This window comes from Bipolaris maydis (genome assembly GCF_028858645.1).
Source record: "Bipolaris maydis strain C4 unplaced genomic scaffold PSV08scaffold_2, whole genome shotgun sequence".
Taxonomy (NCBI): Eukaryota; Fungi; Ascomycota; class Dothideomycetes; order Pleosporales; family Pleosporaceae; genus Bipolaris; species Bipolaris maydis.
In genome coordinates, this window is record NW_027093858.1 from 1,318,043 (window position 1) to 1,337,143 (window position 19,101).

General features: G+C 51.7%; 1 protein-coding gene across 1 annotated transcript; it reads right to left on the bottom strand.

Annotated features, from left to right (window-relative positions):
• PSV08DRAFT_407198 (dynein heavy chain) lies at nucleotides 1–19,079 on the bottom strand. Its single transcript, XM_066093770.1, has 6 exons — nucleotides 17,396–19,079; nucleotides 15,538–16,631; nucleotides 13,888–15,473; nucleotides 13,006–13,217; nucleotides 659–12,924; nucleotides 1–608 (listed from the first exon to the last, which is right to left on the bottom strand). The coding sequence occupies exons 1-6, from the start codon at nucleotides 18,981–18,983 to the stop codon at nucleotides 156–158; spliced, it is 17,199 nt and encodes a 5,732-aa protein (XP_065949777.1). The 5' UTR covers nucleotides 18,984–19,079; the 3' UTR covers nucleotides 1–155.
• Between the last annotated feature and the right edge of the window lie 22 nt (nucleotides 19,080–19,101).

Here is a 19,101-nt window from a genome sequence, read left to right on the forward strand (position 1 = left end):
ACAAGAGAAGAAGGGTATATAAACATAACTACCAAAGACGATGCCCTCGCGCCTAGTACGCCGTTTGAAAATAAAAGAAAAACATCCATTCCACGTCAGCTCAATCCACAAATCAAACCGCCCTTATAAGCAAGTAAAGAGTCTTACCGCTCTACCTAAGATTCTGCCTCAGCCATAATCTGCTCACCCTCATCCAACATTTCCACCACCCTCTTCAATCCACCCACCATATCATTCGCCTGGCCCACAAGCAGCAACTTCTCCGCATTGGCTGGGAGACCCAAGTACGTTGGTGGCTCGCGCTCAGGCAGGTCATTGACCCAGCCCATAAAGTCCTTCCAGCTGGTCGAGCTAGGCAGCTCAAGACCCTCACTGTGCTCCGTCTCCTTGACAATCTTGAAGTTGTCTTCAAACGCCGCGGGAGTCATGCACGAATCGACAAGAGATGAGAGAATCTGCCAATCCTCCGTGTTGTCGATCTTGCCGCCGTACATTTCCGTGATGAGATAGCGTAGCATCTCCCATGGGATCTTGGTTGGCGCAATGTTGGAGCGGCCTTGGGCAACGGTGTCGATCCATGTGTCGATGATGAAGCTGCAGCATTCGTACTGGATATGGTTAGCATGTGTATCGCAGAAAAATATACAAGGGCACTTACATCGCTGTCGTTGAACTCCCAGAAGCCCTTCCATCCCAATGTAGGTGCATATCGCAGACGCTCTTGAATGACCGCGTGCAAGAAAGACAACAGGAGGTAGACACGGGCCTTCTCCACAGGTGGCTTGGTTGCCTTCTCTGCCAAGGACGACAAGGAGTCCTTCATATTAGCGCGCACTCCAGCGGGCTGCTCGTATGACAGGACACGCGAAGCACGGAGTAAGTTGACAGGAATCTTCGGGCTAGACTCCATGGAAAGGAACAGGCGGAAGTCAGGGTTGGGCTTGAGTGCCTCAAGACGCTTCTCGAGCGACTGCAGCCACTGGGGTGTGAGATGGACGTTCTTGACAAGTACCCAGTTGCCAGTAGTAGCGGCGTTAGCGATAGCCTTGTCTGCTGCCGCGGCACCTTCGTTGGAACCCATGGCAATGTTGGAGCAGCTGACTTGCTCTCTTTCGACAAGGTTGTCGACCTTGTAGCTGGCGTCGAATCCAGGACTGGAACTGAGAGCAACTGGGGTGACGGCGTTGACTTGCTTAACAATGTCACCCAAGTCACCACTTGCATCGAGAATACCCTTGCCAAAGACCTCAGTGACAAATCGCTCCACAGCAGGAACAAAGCGGTCAACACGGAACAGCTTGACGAGGATGAGAGCTCGCAGGAGCTGGTCGAACTTGGTAAGATCTTCTGGCCAAGCCTGCGGCACGTGTCGCTCTCCCATTTCTTCGTTAAGGAATGCATCCCAGGCGCTCTCGTCAATCTTCTCGAGGACATCTTTGAAAATCGGAATCTTGCTTGCACGCTCCATGGCTTCTGCTTTGCGATCCATCTCGGTCGACACATCGATGCCCTTAAGGTCAGGGTCGAGAATTTGGTCAATGTGTGTCTTGTCCATCTTGTAGGGTGCTGCTTGCACAAGCAGCATGGCGAAAGTAACACGGTCCTTCTGGAGCAAGGACAGCGAGGTACGGCGGTAAGCGTCGACAAAGAGCTCAGTAACAATCTGCTCAATGCGCGCTGCATGTCCAGTGATCGAAGAGTTGCGAATCTTGCGCAAAACCGCCTCGAAGATCTGTGTAAAGTACTGAAGCGAGAACTGGTAGAAGTGGTTGAGGTGGTGAAGTTGCTCCAGCACAGCAAAGATTGCCGAGCAAGAACGAGCAACAACAGTGTACTCCTTTGTAATATTCTCGACTTCAGTCATAACGCCAGCGGTCTCGGAGACCTTCTCGGAGATCTCCTTGGCTTCCTTCTTGAGCGTCTCAAGGGTTTCAATGACACGGTCGTCGTCAAGAATGTTACCGCGCGACTCATTGAGAGCCTGTAACAATCGCTTCTCCAGTTGACGAAGGTGGACTGCAAACTCTCCCTGCATCTTGATGAGGTTAGAGCGTCGCTCATCGACATCAGGCCTCTCAGACTTGAGAACCTCATTGAGTGTTTGGGTTTGCAAGCTGCTCTGCGTGACTGTAAAGTTGACAAAGGTGGTGCGACTGCAAATATCGGGAGCGAAGTTGGCGGAAGGATCGCGAGTGGACAAGTACAAGCGGAAAGACGGCGAAAAGTCAATCTCTTGCTTGCCGAGTTGAATGAGGACACGACCTCCAGTCTTCTGGTACTCCTTGTTGAGAACATGGTTGAGGATAGGATCCAGATGTTCAGCGTCTTGAATCAAGATTGGGTTACCGAAGCGCAGAGAACTCTCGAGCTGCTTGGTGAACGAATCATCCAAGAAGCTGGTGACCGTAAGGCGGCGTTCCTTGCATTCGTTCTGCAAGAATTCAGTAGTCCTACCAGACGGATCGATGATGAGCGGGTAACGGTTGAAACGCTGTAGGACGATAGCGTTTTCAGTGCAAAGATCATCAACAGGCAGACCGTTGTGTTGCCAGTTTAGTCGATCATCAGCTGTGGATAGGTATTCCGTAAATGGGTTTGTTGGCTTGAAGCTGATGCCAGACTGCTTGAGATGATCGTACCAGTCCTCGGTAAGTGCTTTTCGGTATTGCTGATCGTAGTAACCAGCATATGCGATGAAAGCTGCGGCAACCATAACATCACCGACAATGGTGTCAATTTGAGAATCGAACGACTTGCTGCTCTCCTCCCATCGAGTACGTTCAGAAGACAAGCTGTCAAGAAGTCGCACACTGCGGTCAACCTTGAATTGGACAGTCGACATTTCCGTCTTGATGGCTTGTGTTTCGCTGATCAAGGCTGCGTACTCGGTCTTGTAACGTCCGATACTCTCCTCGAGGTTTTGGATAAGGATCTGGGTCTCCTTCGCACCCTCTTCTGTCTTCTGCAACTCGACTTGCAAGTTGTCGACCTCAGCACGTAGGGGTCCAACACGGTCGAGAATGTCGGAGTACGTGACTTGAGCAGATACCCATTGTACAAGAGGACCACAAGCCTTGGAAGCGCGGTTGACCTTCTCAAAGGTGAACTCCTCCTTGGACAGATACTCGTTCTGCATCTTCCTTCGGTGTGCAGCAGTCATCTGCCTCTCGTTGTCGAATGTCACGATACTGGCGATAAAGTCGTCACGCCTTACAATGGAAACAATAGTCTTCCAGCTGTCAGGCTTGTGGCCAAGAATTGTGCACACGGCTTCAAGCGCAAGCTTGACACCGGCGGGAGGGTTCTGCATGGATCTGACTTCGGTAAGATGCTGGCGCTTGATGTTCTGCACACTCTTCTGTGCCTCAATAACAGCGGGTTCGGCTGCTGCTAAATCAGTATTGACCACCTCTTGTCGCTTTTGAATCTCCTCCTTGTCCTTGGCAAGTCTAGCTTGCATCTTGATCGATCCTGCCTTCTTCTGCTCTGCTTCGTTTTGGTCAGCAATCATACGCTGTAGCTTCTCGTTCGCTTCTGCATCCTTCTTGGTCAATTGTGTCTGTTTCTCGGCGAGGCTTGCTCGGAGTTCTTTGACCTTGTCGAATGTCTCGCGAAGTTTCTCTAGACCGACGTTAAGATGGCGTTGCTGTTCTTCCAGGTCTTCACGCTTCTCATTGTACAGCTTGACGTATTGTGCCACAAAGTCCAAGAAGTGTCGTGGCGTGAGGTACATCTTGCGGTTTTGCGTCTTCTGCAATTTCGCGTTCTTGCTTCGGAGGGAATGGTGTACAGCAACCATGGCGTTAACCACACTCTCCCGATGGGATGGTGGTAGGGTAAGTCCACGGTAAGCGACAGGAATACTATCGGGTGCCACGTAGTTTGTGCGATCCAAGTCAACAGACTGTGTGAGTTCGGAGCCGACCTGGTAGAGTGCTTGATCGGACCAGTCCCCGAACCAGTTGAGCACGCAACGGTTGAAAAGCGCAGGACTCGTTGCAGCCTTTGAAGAAAGACCTCCTTCTGGAGGGTTCATGGTGAAAACAACGTGGAGGTTCTTGACAATCTGCTCCGTGAACCACTTGTATAATTCGTCCTGAGAGTCGAGAATGATACCCTGGCGCTGGGCACCTTCCTTAATGGCGGTAAGCAAAGAGGCGTACTCATCACCCTCAAACAAACCGGGAACCTCGGCGTTAGCAAGAAGCGTGTTCATGCGCTCAAGGAAACCAGAGTCAAGGACGTTGGCTTCGTCCATGATGAAGCAAATCTTCTCACCCTTGCAACCGCAGCGTCGGAGCACAGTACGCAAGTCTTCATCGAAATCTTCGCCAGAGTACTTTCCGTGAACCTTGATCTGGTAGACACTCAAACCGTTCATCCAGGCGACAAAACGCGATAGAGTGGTCTTACCAGACCCACTAACACCGATGAGGATAAGATGACCCTGTGGTTGACGGAAAACACGATCGATGCGAAGTACATGCTCAAGCACATCATTGAAAAGAATGAGAGGAACATCGACCTCTTCCTCGCAGAAAGTGCGTAGTCGGGCCTTGACGAACTCGCGGAGTTGTTCACGCTCAACTGGCACGTAGTTCTTAGAAAGCCAGTTGGAGAACAAAATGGGGCCTCCAAGAGCCTTCTCCTCGTCGATTGTGGGGAAATGCTCAGTAGCAACGCGGTGGACACACTCTTCAGTCCATTTTCTCTCCTCTTCTGCGATAAGACGATCCTGGAACAAGCGCAAGGCTTCATGCGCCCAGATCCTAACAAGGCCCTCAACAGGCAAAGTCTCGAGTGGTCGAAGAGCCTCATAGATACCACGAACCCATCGAGTAAGTTCACGAGGCGAGTATACGTAGTGAGGCTGAATATCAGGTGTAAAGCGCTTCTGAGACTCGCTGTAGAGCTGAACCATTGCCTTGGTGAGGGCGTCGGCATAACCACGCAGTGTGGGAATGATCTTGAGCACCGCAGTATTGAAGGTACCGTAAATTTGAAGAAGCGATTGCTCTCCAGGGTAATCAACCATGATGAGCGGGGCGTGGCGCAAGAATCGAAGACCCATGGGCGTACGACCGGCGTCGGTTGGAGGGTTACAAGCACCAACGAATTGAATACGGTCAAGAGTAACCCATGTCTTGTCTGAAGTCCTCCAGAAACCATTGTGCTCAACAAGCTGTCTGAGGAAAGAAATGGCTCGCTGCGTACCATACTTGTCTGGTGCGGGCAAGTTGATCTCGTCGCAGAAAATGACCAGCCAACGACCAACTTGGGTAGGAGTAAGCTGAACACCATTGAGAGTCTTCTTGTACTCGCAGTACTGCTCGAATGTCTTGATAAGGAGATCCGGTGTTGTCGCGCTGGAGAAGTTGAGACCCACAACCTGCATATTGGGAAGCTTTCGAAGTGCGCTGAACAAAGTCATGGTCTTTCCGGAACCTGGAGGACCGCAGAGCAGCAATGGTTTGTGCTCTGCAAGCCAGGAGTAGAGAACATCCTCGTGGCGAACAGTATCGAGGGTTGGAATGACTACATCTGTCTGGGTGACAGAGTGAGTGTTGACTTCGACGTTGGGTACCTGGCTCTGCCATGTATCCCATTCAGGTCTGTCAGGCTTGACATCATAGTCGATGAGCGAAGTGGACTCATTCAGAGTAGGAAGCTCGACATCGGTAAGGCCAGCGATAAGGTCACCGAATTCTTTACGCTCCCTGAGAGGACAATCACCAACCAATGCCCAGACCAGAGCAACAAGCAGCTTCTTGGCAAGATATGTCTCCATCTTGTCGTCTTCAAGTGAAAAGTCTGGGTGTTGCACATTGTACTCAAGGACGTTGCGGCACGCCTTATTAAGCAGCGAGAACAGTGTATTGAGCGCACGAATATCAGTGTACTCCATGATGTGCTTGAATTTCCTGGCCATGCTGAGAGCCTTTTCAATGAAGCGGTCCTGAGTAAGCTTGATGTGCAGGAAGTCAGCGATGACTCCTTGTGTGGTGAGAGTCTTCTGTGACATTTGTCCAGGAGCAACCGAGTCGTCTTCGATATCCTCAAATGGTACGGTCTTGAGATGCTCAATGTAGTTCTTGATCATCATGTCTACCTCGACAGTGTCGTCACTGAACCAGACCATACCGCAACGAGAGACTGTAGCAAGCGTAGCGTACTTGAGAGTCTCCACTTCGAACATGATGCGAACGTTAGACGGAAGATTGAGACGCTCTCCGTTAGGCAGCGTGAGGAGCTTGTTGTCATCGAGCACGGAGTTCAAGTTCTCAACCCATTCGGGGTCAACATCACCGTCAAATACGATCCAGTGACGCTTGCTGTCTTCACCACGAAGGTTGTCTACAATCTTACGCAGAATGCTAGTGAAAAGACCGTCTGTCCACTCGCGCGTTGTGCTGTCGAGCGTTCCGTAAAGCTGCTCCTTGGACATGACCTTGGGGTCAATAACGTGACAAACGCCCTCTACGCCCTCTACAGCCTGGAGAGCTGAGAGAAGTGTCCGCCAAGCAGCGGACTTTCCAGAACCGGAAGATCCAACCATCATGACACCGTGGTGCAGTTTTTGGATCTGGTACAATTGGACAATCTTTGTCATCCATGCGTCACTAACAACAAGTTTAGACTCGGCAGCGCACTTGTGGATCGCTTCAGTAAGCTTGTCGAGAGGAGCAGGAATGTACTGAACACCAGGGAATGACTCTTCCTGGATAGCCATCATAAGCTCAACATCAGAACGGATGAGCTTTGGTGCTATGGTCTCGCGTAAACTCTGAATGATAATCTGGGGCTCCATGCCTTCTTCGTCCAGTGTTGTACTGTCTTGTTGATGGGCAAGGCGAGCACGCTTCAGCCCACCAGAGCTAACAAGCACACTCTTGAGCGCACGGAGACCAAAGTCGTAATGAGCCTGCTTGGAGAGTCCTGACGAACACCTGTCGAAGAATGGTACAACTTGCTTTGAGAGCTCCTTGGCTTGGGAGAAACCCTGGGAGTACAGCATAACTTCAGCAATAAGCTCCTTGTCAGGCTTGGACATAGCAACGCTTCGGAAGAGCTTCTTGAGATTGTCGGGCAAGTTTGAACGACCTGCATAGCCAGGATTCATAGTGATGAAAACTCCAGTGTTGCCATTGACCTTCAGCTGGCGGCCAATAAGTTCAATCTGTGATTTTTCATCCTCGGCGCCCTTCTTGAGACCGAGTTGGATGTTCTGAATCTGTTGCGAAACAGCTGAGAGAATACGCTCTTCCAAACGATTGAACTCGTCAAAACATCCCCAAGCACCAACCTGGCAAATACCAAGGAAGATACGACCCATGGCCTGGAAATCAAATGTGTCGTCACAGCAGAAAACTAGAGTAAATCGTCCAAGCTGCACACCAAGAGCCTTAACTGATTCAGTCTTACCGGTACCAGCTGGACCGTATGGAGAGCCACCAAGTCGTTGACAAAGTGCTTGAGTAAGAGTAAGGAAACAGCGGTCGGTAAGAGGCGTGCGCACAAGGCGATCAGTAACACCCAAATATTCGAAGCCGTAGTCGAGAACAGCGTTTGCCATCTTGATCCTCAGTCGCTGGAGCAGATCATTGCCAGGCTCATATACATATCGCATGCAAAGTAGCCACATGTGGTGTGTTGGCGAGCGTGCACCAACCTTGTCTAGCCTGTGGATGACATCGCGCTGATGGACGAACTCAGTAATAAGATCCTCGCATTTGCGGCGCTGAATGGGTTCAAGGTCACCCAAGACAGCGGTAGCGAGCAGTTTGAGGACATTGACTTGCTTCTCGTAAAGCTTGGGCAAAGTAGCTCCTTCTTCGGCGAGCGAACGCTCTACAGCGTGAGTCCAGGCAATCTGTGTTCCCAGAACGACAACTTGAGCAGGGTACTTGGCAATGTATTCCATAAAAGCATCCGAATCCATTGTATCGGCCCCTGCGAGTTGAGCAAACTCTTCGTAAGCCTCATACGTAAGCTCAGCCAGAGTGGTCTTCATGTTGGCTTCGAGAGCACCGAGCCATTCGTTGATTCTGGGTGTTTTGACGAGCGAGATCTCCTTACGAAGTTGGACCTCCTCTCCCTCCTTGGAAGTGAACCCCTGTATGACACCATCATCATCAGTGATAAGTCCAGAGATACCAGCAAACATCTTGCGTAGGTGTTTAGCGATACGCAGAACGTCGTTGCTGTTACCGATAATCTCTAGCAAATCTTCGTCACCAACAAAGTAGAAGCGAGGGAACGACACACGCTCGCGCTCAAGATACTCTCCTAGCGCCTTTTGAATCTTGTTAAGAAGCTCAGCAAGGCGCTCAAGCGACTTTTGTACCCCAGAAATGTTGAGAACTTCGAGTACAAAGGGCTGGCGCGAAACCTTCTTCATAACCGACAAGAACTCCGAGTTGATGTTCTGGAAACGAGCTGACTCCATGGGAAGCAGGTGTTTGATATCAGCGTTACCTGTAAACACACCTTCGAGGTAAACCCACTGGCGCTGTACATCGATCCAAACATCGAAAAGGACGTGCACACGGTTTAGTTTGTCTTCCCAAGACGACGCCTCCTCCTCAAACTCTTTGTAGTAGGGTGAATGTCGCATAGCTTGGAGGGAGTTGAGATTCTCACTGCATTTGGCAAACAGATCGTCCCAGCCCCTGATGAGACGACACTTGTTCTGGTAGTTGACAAGTTCCAAAGCGTAGTTTTGCCACGTCTCACGGACCTGCTTTAAGAACTCCTCGAGTGCCATTTCACCTGCGGCTTGAGTAATGACATCACGAATAATCTTCTCGCTAGGGCCAAGCTTGAGATCCCAGACATCGCCGAGAGTCATGGAAATAGCAGAGTATCGCTTGTGAGGCCTCAGGTTCTTGAAAATCCTTGTCCAGTGACGCTCCTTCACAGCATCGGAGCGCAACTCTGCCAGGATCGCGTTCTCCTTGAGCAGCTGCTTGAGGGTGGTCTGAACGTATTCGAAAGCCTGGTATTGTCGCATGCGGCTAGGCATATCTTTGGTCATCTTGAGAAGGTTGTCAAGGTTTTGTCGCAGTTTGCGAGGCTGGATGCTAGTCCACAGGACCTCACGAAGATCGTCAATACTGGCCCAGATCGTGCCAAGTGCAGACCAGACCGACTTGAAATCTTGTACTTCTTCCAGCAGAGTCTCAAGTGCATTCTCTGGAGAAGGTGGCAAGCCAAGAGCCTCCTTGGCTTTCGAGATATTGCTGGACTCGTTCTGAAGCTGGCTGAGCTTCTGGTCAAATTTGGCCAGAACAGCTGAAGCATCCGCAGGTGCAAGATTGCCAGCCACAGGCTTCTCCTCAGCCCACTCTCCAGTGATATCAACGATCTTCTGGTTGACGACCTTGTCTTCCGCAGCGATCTTAGCTCTCAATGCGTCAGCTTGGTCATTCGCGATCTTGTTCTTCCTCTCCAAGACCTCATTCAGCGTCTGCCATTCGTGGTCGATTTGCTCCATTTGTAGCCAGTCCGATGGGAATTGGTAGCGCTGGCGAGCTAACGTAGCTTGGCCCTGACGGAATGTAGAAATCTCTGGTTCCCATTCCATGACCTTTCTCTTGCACTGCTGGACAGTGGTGATGAAGGAGACAGCCTGAGCGGTCGAGGACGCCTCAAGTGTCTGCATCTCAAGGTCCTTGCGAGCCTTCTCAATCTGCACATATACATCGTTCATGCGCTGACCGAGCCTGCTAGCAAACTTGGTAAGGATTTCTTGCTGCCACTGATCATACTTGGCGTTGACCTTGACCTGTACTTGCTCATAGTCGACTGTGACATAGCCAAACTGGCGGCTGATATCAGAGTTGTCGAAAGTGGCACGGGTCTTGCGAATTTCCTGGAGAAGTTGCAACCACCGGGAGAGATCTTCACCAAGGATATCATAGACGTGGTCGGACTGCAGATCCCATAGAGATTGGAACTGGAGCCACTCATCGACATAGGAGGAAATGTCGCGAAGCTTTCCTTCAACAGCACCGTAAACTTCAATAAGTGAATTGGTGCATCGGCTTGGCAGGTCAGAGAATTGATTGACGGAAGTATCGTTAGTTGCTTCAAGTCTGATTTCATATCGCGAAGCCTTGATCTTCTGGAGAGTGCAAACAATGGCGAGCCACTGTTGAAGCTGCTCAAGCCAGCTTGCTCGAGCATACTCCACAGGAGGGCTGAGGTAAATGACCTGATTCCGCATGGTAATCTCGAGCGTCAACCGAGCCAAGGTCGGCTTCACCTCTGGGATCTCCGTAGAAGAAGGCTCACTGACTGGACGGCGGTCTTGATTCTCCTCATCGACGTTGTTGAAGATCTCGATCCACAAAGCAATAGCTCTGCTGAGTCGAACCAACAAGATAGACTCGATGCGGGCGTTCATGTCAGAGACCCAAGAAGCAAGGTTGGCGTAGTTCTCAAGGTTAAGCTGATCGATGGACTTTTGAATGGTCTCAAGGTTCTGTTGGAAAGCGTCCTTGGTGTACGAGCATGTTTCCAGATCCTTCAGTGCCTTCTCAACTGCAGCGTTGATGTTCACCAAAGTAGCGACCTTCAGCTGAAGCAGGGATGTTGCCGCAGCAAAGTCGCGAACAAACTGGACGTGCTTGCTCTCGCTGCGAACACTGCCACCACCAACCGGAAATCCAGACTGCCGAACATGGAGGTCATAGGCGTGAACGAAAGACTCCCACTTGAGCGGTACACCCTTGCCAACTAGTGCTTGAACATCGTTGACATAGTTGTTAAGGAGCAGAGCAACACTGCCCATCTCGGTGATTGAGCGCACAGTCTGAGTATATGTACGGACACTCTCCATAAGGCTGACTGCGTAAGGGTAGACACGCTTCGCCTCCTTGGAGATGTTGTTGATGCCGTGGGGGACTTGATAACCGCGCCATGTCAGGTTGCGAACCTCCTTGAAAAGCGCAATGACTTGCGCATCAAAGTTGACATTCAGCTCAAGAATGTTACCGGCAGCACGGTTCCTGTTGACAAGGAAAAGTCGTCCAGAGATGGATAACTTTCTCCTCGCAACCTCCTGGAGCCAAGACTCAAAGATGGGCCTGGTGTCGAGCTTCTTCTTGAACATACTACTTTCAGCCTGAAGCTTCTGACCTTCTGCGTGGAGCGCCCAGTCTTTTCCGAGAATATCTTCAACCTTACCCATGTAAGTCTCCAGTTGGGTTTCAATCTGACGAGCCCAGATGACAGCGCCAGATACGGGAGGGAAATCGCGAAGCTGTGCCATGGCGTGAGCTTCGGAGTTACCATACTGTCGCTTGAAGCGCTCATGAAGGGCCAAGATGTCTTGTTTGACATTCTCGATGAGCTGCGTCTGGTACTCGGAGATGGCACCCCGAATCTTTGGTCGCACAAACAGCGGGTTGAACTTGGAGAAGACGCGGAACATCTCACTCGCCGTCTTGGCGGTACCAAGGCGATCCCTCAGTCTGGCAATGATGGAGTTCTCAACACGCGACGTACGCTCGTTGTACTTTTGCTCTGCTTGCTCAAACAGTCGCGTGCCCTCGGGCGACACGTCGAGAACATCCACATCTTTCAGAACATCGTAGGCCTCCTTGACCTCCTTGACAGCATCCACGTCGCCAATCTCCTCGATAATGACGGCCTCCTTAGCTGGCGCGCTCTCAGACAAAGACGACTGGGATCCCAGGACATTGACAATGGTTCGCTGGAGCTGCTCGTGGTTCTTGCGGAAGGTAGTGATGTAGCGAATACGCTCCTCCGTCTCCTTGTGTCGCGCAGCAATCTTGATGGGAATGAACTTCTCATTCCTTCGCCTCGTCACTTCACGTGCAACGTTGGTGAACTCCTTAACATTCTCTTCCCAAGTGCGCCAGATACTCTCAGCAACTGCCATAATGGCCTGGAACTCGGGATAATCCATGTGCATGAGAGTCTTGCCATGAAGCAGATTATGCAATTGTTTATCGAGATCACCGGAAATCGCCTCTACGAGGGGCAGGGCGCGACGAACAGGGTAGGGGCAAATACGGAGTTTCTTGTTCATGTGGCTGAAGATGGATTGAATTGCTTCCTGAACTGCCTGGAGTGAAGTTGAAGACAGCAGCTGATCGAGTGGGAATTCGCGCATAAGCTGGTTGTACTTTTGCACAAGATCCGTACTCTCCTTCAGACCAGTGTCTGCGCTGAAACTGACAGTCGCTTGGAAACGCTTTGCATTTTTCAACACATCCAGCGTGAGCCTCACACCGGGACTTCCAAGCTGTGTCTCGATATCGTGCAGCCTTGATTCCATGGAAATCCAGAAGTTGATCTCCTGCGCAGCTGTTCCAGTCGAGACATCGCGAGAAGTCTTCGTAATGGTTTGTATCGACTTGATCCATCCATTGACTGTCGCCTGTAATCCGTTGAGAAAACTGCTGTCCTGCACAATAGCAGCGGGGATAAGCTCTGGAGAGGGCTTCACACCGCGCTGGTTGGCCTCGTCCAAAGCACTCTGGATGAGTGGATGCAGAGGCAGAAGCAGTTCAGGAATCTCGACATTCTGCTCAAGATTGCCCAAGCTCACAGCCAACTCTGCAATCTTCTTCCTCGTTGCCGAAATGCCCGTCCTCGCATCATTGTCACCCTTGCTATATTTCCCCGCCAAGTCACGCTGACTCTTTGTGTACGTGTCAAAGTAGGGCTCGACGGCCGACTGAATGAGCGAACGGAGGAATTCATAGGGCGTGCCGTCGGGCGAAGAAGCGTTATTAGAAAGTATAAAGCCAGGCAGGGTCTGAATAAGGACCTGCTGGCTAAGGGGTATCGCGGGGTCTATGGGTATCGGTCGCTTGGAAATAACAACAAATGCGGCGCAAGTGGGAGAAGCTGTGATCTCACTCGAGAGGGTATAGGTAAAGTGCTGGGTGGCGCCTGCACTTTCAGTCAGTGTGGATGCTCCATCCTCCGCAGTAGAGGGGAACTTGCTATTCGCGCTGTCCATGCCATCGATGCGAGCCTCATCTGCTCGTTCCTTGACTACATATAGCACCGATTGCCCCTCGGAGGCGAAGCGGGCGCATCGTTGCAGTGTATCCGGAAGTTTGGCCGACGACAGCAGACTGCCGGTGGCATACAGGTCCTCCTTGGATGCACCCAAGCTGACATCGAGCACCTTTTCCAGGTGGTCGACAATGAGCTGGGGGTCTATCGAGGGCGGTGAGGGGCTGGGAGTGCGTATGCTGCCATTGCCATTCGGGGCCCCTGGGTTTAATGGTCCCTCCATGGTTGAGTGTCGGTCGGGTCTCGGTCGCTAGGGAGACATGTGGCTCCGCGGTCGGAGGGCGGGGTAGTGAGGGAACGGTGGTTTGGAGGGGGCAATTACTAGTTGCAAAGGGGCGCTTGGGGGGCGACCGGGTGGTGGTGATGATGTGTTGTCGGTCTGATAATTCACAGTAGGCGTACGCGAAGTACGCGCGCACGGTCGTCACACGCTTACCCTGCCTGCCTAGTGTCACCGCCGCCCCTGCAGCCGCACAACCCCGCCCGTTGATTCGTCTCTCCATGTCTGGCACGGGCAATGGGAGCACAAGAACATACGATTATTCTACTCGCACTCGGCACGTGTTTTGGACAGCTAGTCTTGTGGCGATTGCTCCTGTTGTCCTGTCAATACTTCTTTGACGACTTTGACACCCCAGACATGAGCACGGCCAGAGCAGCAAGTAATAGCTCTCCACGTGAAAGTACGACGTTGACAGGCCCACTTTTCCAAACTAGCCCTCCCGCTCCTCCAATTCAATCTCTAACACCGCCATAGTGCGCCGGCCGGGCTACCACATAAAAGAGAGCATCCATCATTGGCGCAGCGTTAGCTTTGTTGGTGCAAAGATTGACTATCTACTCCTATCAGCCCTCCTATCATCAAGTTCCGTGCCCTGGTAGCCGCCGTCATCGTCGCTCTCATCATCCGCGCCAATAGCAAAAGCTTCACCGCGCCTCCCCCCCGTCCCCTGCTCAGGCATCGGACTAGCAAGCCTCAACTCCCCGACCTCCTTCATCCCCATTTTCCTCCGTCCCCAATTGATGATACGCTTTCCAAATGCCGCCAGTCTCTCCATGCCCTCGTCGCCATTGGTACCACCGGCACTACCATGCTCCGCCTCTACCTTGAATTGGTATTTCAGGCAGTCTTTGATAGTAATGAGACCGGTGAGCTGGCCGCGATACTCAACCAAGATAACTCGCGGTCCTACCTTTTTGAATATTTCCATGACCGTCTCCAGGGGCAGACGGGGATGGACGGACAGCGGAGTGGGATCAGCAAATCGTGTAAAGTCGAGATTGGTCTGCGACGAGGTACTAGGAATAGACTCGAACGTCGTGTTTGGCGATTCTCCAGCTCCCCCACGTGTTTGCATGGTGCTCTGAGTAGGTGCAGATGGATGTGTGAAATAGCACTTGGCGTGCGGTGGGGCGTGTGGCTCTATCTTTGCGCGTTCAATGGCATACCGAAGCTCTGTGCGCCCAATATATCCAACCAGTACCTTCGTCTTCAAGTCTTCGACAATGGGGTATCCTTGGTATTGGTTTTCATTCACAAGGTGCTCCATCTGTCGTAGCTTCATTCCAGTAGCCGATATGCACACGACGCGGCTCTCCATGACCTGAGAGACTGGTACGCCAAAAGTGTGCTCCTCCTTGCTATCCAGGAACGGGTAACCGTTAAGATAGATCATGCGATCCGCGATTCCGCCATGTCCGAACCGCTCGCTCACTGCTTTTGTGACACCGACGACAATCATGGTGGGAAGAATATAAGTCAGCGCGCCTGTAATCTCAAACATGATAACAACCACCGAAACGGTGATGTGCATGATGCCACTCAGTGATGCAGCTGCTCCAAGGAACGCATATGTGCCCGGTGTAATGCATGGTCCGTCTGGTCCACAAGCCGAAAAGAAAGCTGAAGTAGGGAAGGATTCGTGAAGGGCCTGGACACAGATACCCACCATACGGCCAAACGCCGCGCCAATGGCCATACTGGGCACGAAAATACCGGCTGGCACCTTGCACCCAAACGATATAATAACCAGCAAGGTTCTTATGATAGTTGCAATAGCAAGCGTCGCAACATTATGCCACCTCTGTGCCGCATCACACAACCTGTCGTAATCCTTGCCCTGTTTGCACTCTCGGAACAATATCTCCATGCTCTCCGTCATGTCGATGCGCAGAAACATGTTGGGGTAGCATATAACACCCGTGATGACGGCCAGGGTGACAGCCTCAGTAATAGGGTATGCAGCAAGGTACTTTTTGCGAAAGACCTGCATCTTGAGATTCCACTTGATGACAAAGGCCCCATAGAGACCGCCGAAAACGCCAATGATGAGGTAGAAGACAATCTCAAAAAAGTGCCAGGAACGATCGTATGAGACGTTGAACATGACCAGTTGGCCGGTACGGAAGGGGTTCATCGCCTATAGGAGCTTCAGTCAGTCTTGTTTTTTCTGACAGCATAGGGACAAGATGAGGGCTGCTTACAGCTAGAACGGCCGTAGCAACCAGAGCACAAAAGTAGCTTCTCCAGAGCGTCTTGAGCGGAAACTGATTGCTCATCTCCTCCAAGCTGAACAGTACGCCTCCAATGGGACTTCCAAACGCCACACCGACACCCGCCGCCGCACTTGCGCTCAAAATCTCTCGAGTCTTGGCAGCATTCCTCCTGTACTTGTCGAAGAACCTACTAATCACATTTCCCGTGCAGACAGCATAGTGTACGCTGGGTCCCTCCTTACCGACCGACAAGCCCGAGCCAATGGCTAGAGGCAGCCCAATCGACTTGATAGAGAGCGTCGTGAAGCCCAGGAAGCCCTTCATGACGAATCCCGCAATGATGCACTTCATCTCCGAGATACCGGATCCCGCTGCATACGGTGCGAAGCTCTTGACCAGCCTCGCAGACGTAAAAGAGAAGAGCGCTGCGAAGAGGATGTAGAGAAAGTAATTCGCAGGCCAGAACCCCGTCCAGTGCTTCCACTCGGCACATCCTCCTTCGGCGCCCCAACAGCAGAAATGCTCGTTAAGGTAAAAGGCCGTGGTGCAATGTCCCAACTTGATGTCGCTCAACCACTCAGTCACGATATTCAAGCAGGCAGCATTGAGTCCAATCGCCGCTCCCACGAGTGTAACAACAATCCATGCCTGGCCCGCGTCATACATTTCTGCAATCTTTCTCCTCCACTTGCCTCTTCCGCGGCCCAGAAACACTTTATTGACGCCGCCATCCTTTCGCACACCAATACTATCTCGTTTCCGCTGCCGCGCCTTGCGCCTCAGTTGTTCGCGCGCAGCATCCTGCACCCAATCTATAGTCGTAAAGTCCTCGTAGCGTTTGATCTCCGCAATCTCCTCGACAATCGCAGCCTCGGCATGCGTGCTCTCTGCAGCCTCGGGATCCTCATCGCCGACATCGAGCGAGGGTAGAGAGTGGCTGGTTGTGCGGCGCCGCAGCGAGGGCGCAAATGAGGTTGAGTGCGAGGCTGGGCCTGGGCGTGACGACGGGCGGCGCGTAGAGGGCGGTCGGCCGTCAGGCCGTTGATAGGACGAGTCTACATGGAGCGAGGAGGACTGCGAGGCTGATGATACATGGCCGTGTTCGCCAGTGAATCCGGTCCCATTCATCGCATTCTCGTGGTTCGTCCTGATTCTTCGTGTCGGCGCGAAAAGGAATGAATGTATAGGAGGGTCTAAAGATACGACGTTGCGAGACGGAATGCCCGCCTCGCCTGGGCTTATGCAAGGGTCCAGCACCTCGACCCAGCGGCCACTGTCTCGGGGGTCCGATGTTGTCATTGCACAGCCATGCCAAGCCTATACAGTCTGCGCAATCGAGCAGATTGTATCTTCATGTGTGTAGAATTTTTTTTTTTCGTCTCTAATTTTTGCTTCGATACTGTCTATTTTGTGATGCTTGGATAAATTCGATGATCTTGTCAGTAAGCACTTGAAAATGACACGTGCAATTTACGTATGATTTTAGCATCGGTCTCCGTCTCTGCCACCAACTGATAAGATCACAATCACCTCCAACACCAATAAACCCATCCGGCAGCACTTCGGTACACGATTGAAAAGAATTTTCATATTCAACTACCTCATAGTAGTCATGCAAGGGTATCATCAAAGGTTTGGTCTATCATCCATCGTCTATTCGTATCCACATCCAGTCATCTTCCTATCCAAGCGTGTCCATGCTGTACAAGATATTCTGGCAAAGCAACCAGAGCCGAAAAAAAAACACAGGGCTCCTACTCCATCTCAATGGTACCAGGAGGCTTGCTGGTGACTAGTCAAAGTTAGCAGATATATTTTACTCGATGAGGACACAAGAAAAACTCACTGTCGTAAACAACACGGCAAACGCCATTGACCTCATTTACAATCCTCCTGCTCACTCTCTTGAGGAACTCTCCATCAAAAGGATACCAGTCTGCCGTCATGAAGTCTGACGTCTCAACGGCCCTCAGTGCAATTACCTGGTCGTGCACACGCTTGTCGCCCATTACACCAACCGCCTTTACAGGGAGAAGCGCCGCAAACGCCTGACTGATATTCCTGTAAAGACCAGCAGCCTTAATTTCCTCAATGAAGATGTGGTCGGCTTCACGCGCGATGCGAACCTGCTCGCGGGTGACCTCACCCAAGATACGGATGGCGATACCTGGGCCAGGGAAGGGGTGGCGCCAGACGAGATCCTCTGGAATGCCAAGCTCCTTACCCAATTCACGAACCTCGTCCTTGAAGAGCTCACGGAGAGGCTCAATGACCTTAAGCTTCATGTCTTTGGGAAGACCGCCGACATTGTGGTGCGTCTTGATGGTCTGCGAGGGGCCCTTGAATGAAAGAGATTCAATGACGTCAGGGTAGAGGGTACCCTGGAGGAGCCATTCAATGTCACCAGCCTCGCTGGATGCATGAGCCTCTGCCTTGATCTTCTCGGCTTGCTTCTGGAACACTTCAATGAAGGTGTTGCCAATGATCTTGCGTTTCTTCTCCGGATCGTCGGTCACGCCCTTGAGGCGATCGAGGAACAGGTCGGATGCGTCTATGACTGTAAGGTTGATACCCAGACCTTCGTCCAGAGTCTTCTTAACCTGTACAGCCTCGTTGAGTCGCAGTACACCATTGTCGACCATGACGGCGTGGAAGCGATCACCGATAGCCTCCTTCATCAGCTTAGCGGCAACGGTCGAATCGACGCCACCACTGACAGCGCCAATGACTTGCCCTTTGTCGCCTACGAGCTTCCTGATGCGCGTAATCTCCTGGTCCACAAACTTGCTCATGGTCCAGTTTGTGTTCGCCTGGCAGATATCGACGGCAAAGTTCTTCAACACTGTGGTTCCCTTCTTCGTGTGTGTAACTTCAGGGTGGAACTGAATGCCGTAGTACTTGCTAGTTGTGTGCGCAATTCCCGCAAATGGCGCATTGTTCGTAGTCGCAACAGTCACGAAGCCCTCAGGCATATGGCTGAGCTTGTCACCGTGACTCATCCAGACCTCGAGGTCGTTGCCCAAGTCCTTGAACAGCTCGTCCATGTGTCCGCCGTGGTTCTCAACCTTGAGGTTTGCATGTCCATATTCCCTCTTCTCACCTGCGGCTACTCCGGCGTTCTTGCCAAAGTGCCATGCCATCTCTTGTAGTCCATAGCATATGCCCAAAATTGGGACGCCGAGATCAAAGACGGCGTGGTCGACGTGGGGCGCGCCCTCCTCATAGACTGAGTATGGGCCACCGGAGAGGATGATGCCCTTTGGTGTGAAAGGAAGATCGGCAATTTTAGTGGTGCATGGCAGCATCTCAGAGTAGATGTTGAGCTCACGAAGTCGGCGTGTGATCAAATGTGTGTACTGCGAGCCAAAGTCGAGAACCAAGATGGTATCGAATGTCTTGTGGGGAGGAATTGGGTCGGAGTTGTCGGTCGCCATTTTGAAATAAGACGTACACTTGAAAAGTGTGTAGCTTAGGTTTGAAAGAAAGTGTTGACAAGAAGAAGAAAAAAAGTTGAAAGAAAGAAGACGGGGTATCTGGGGAGGGAAACCAGGC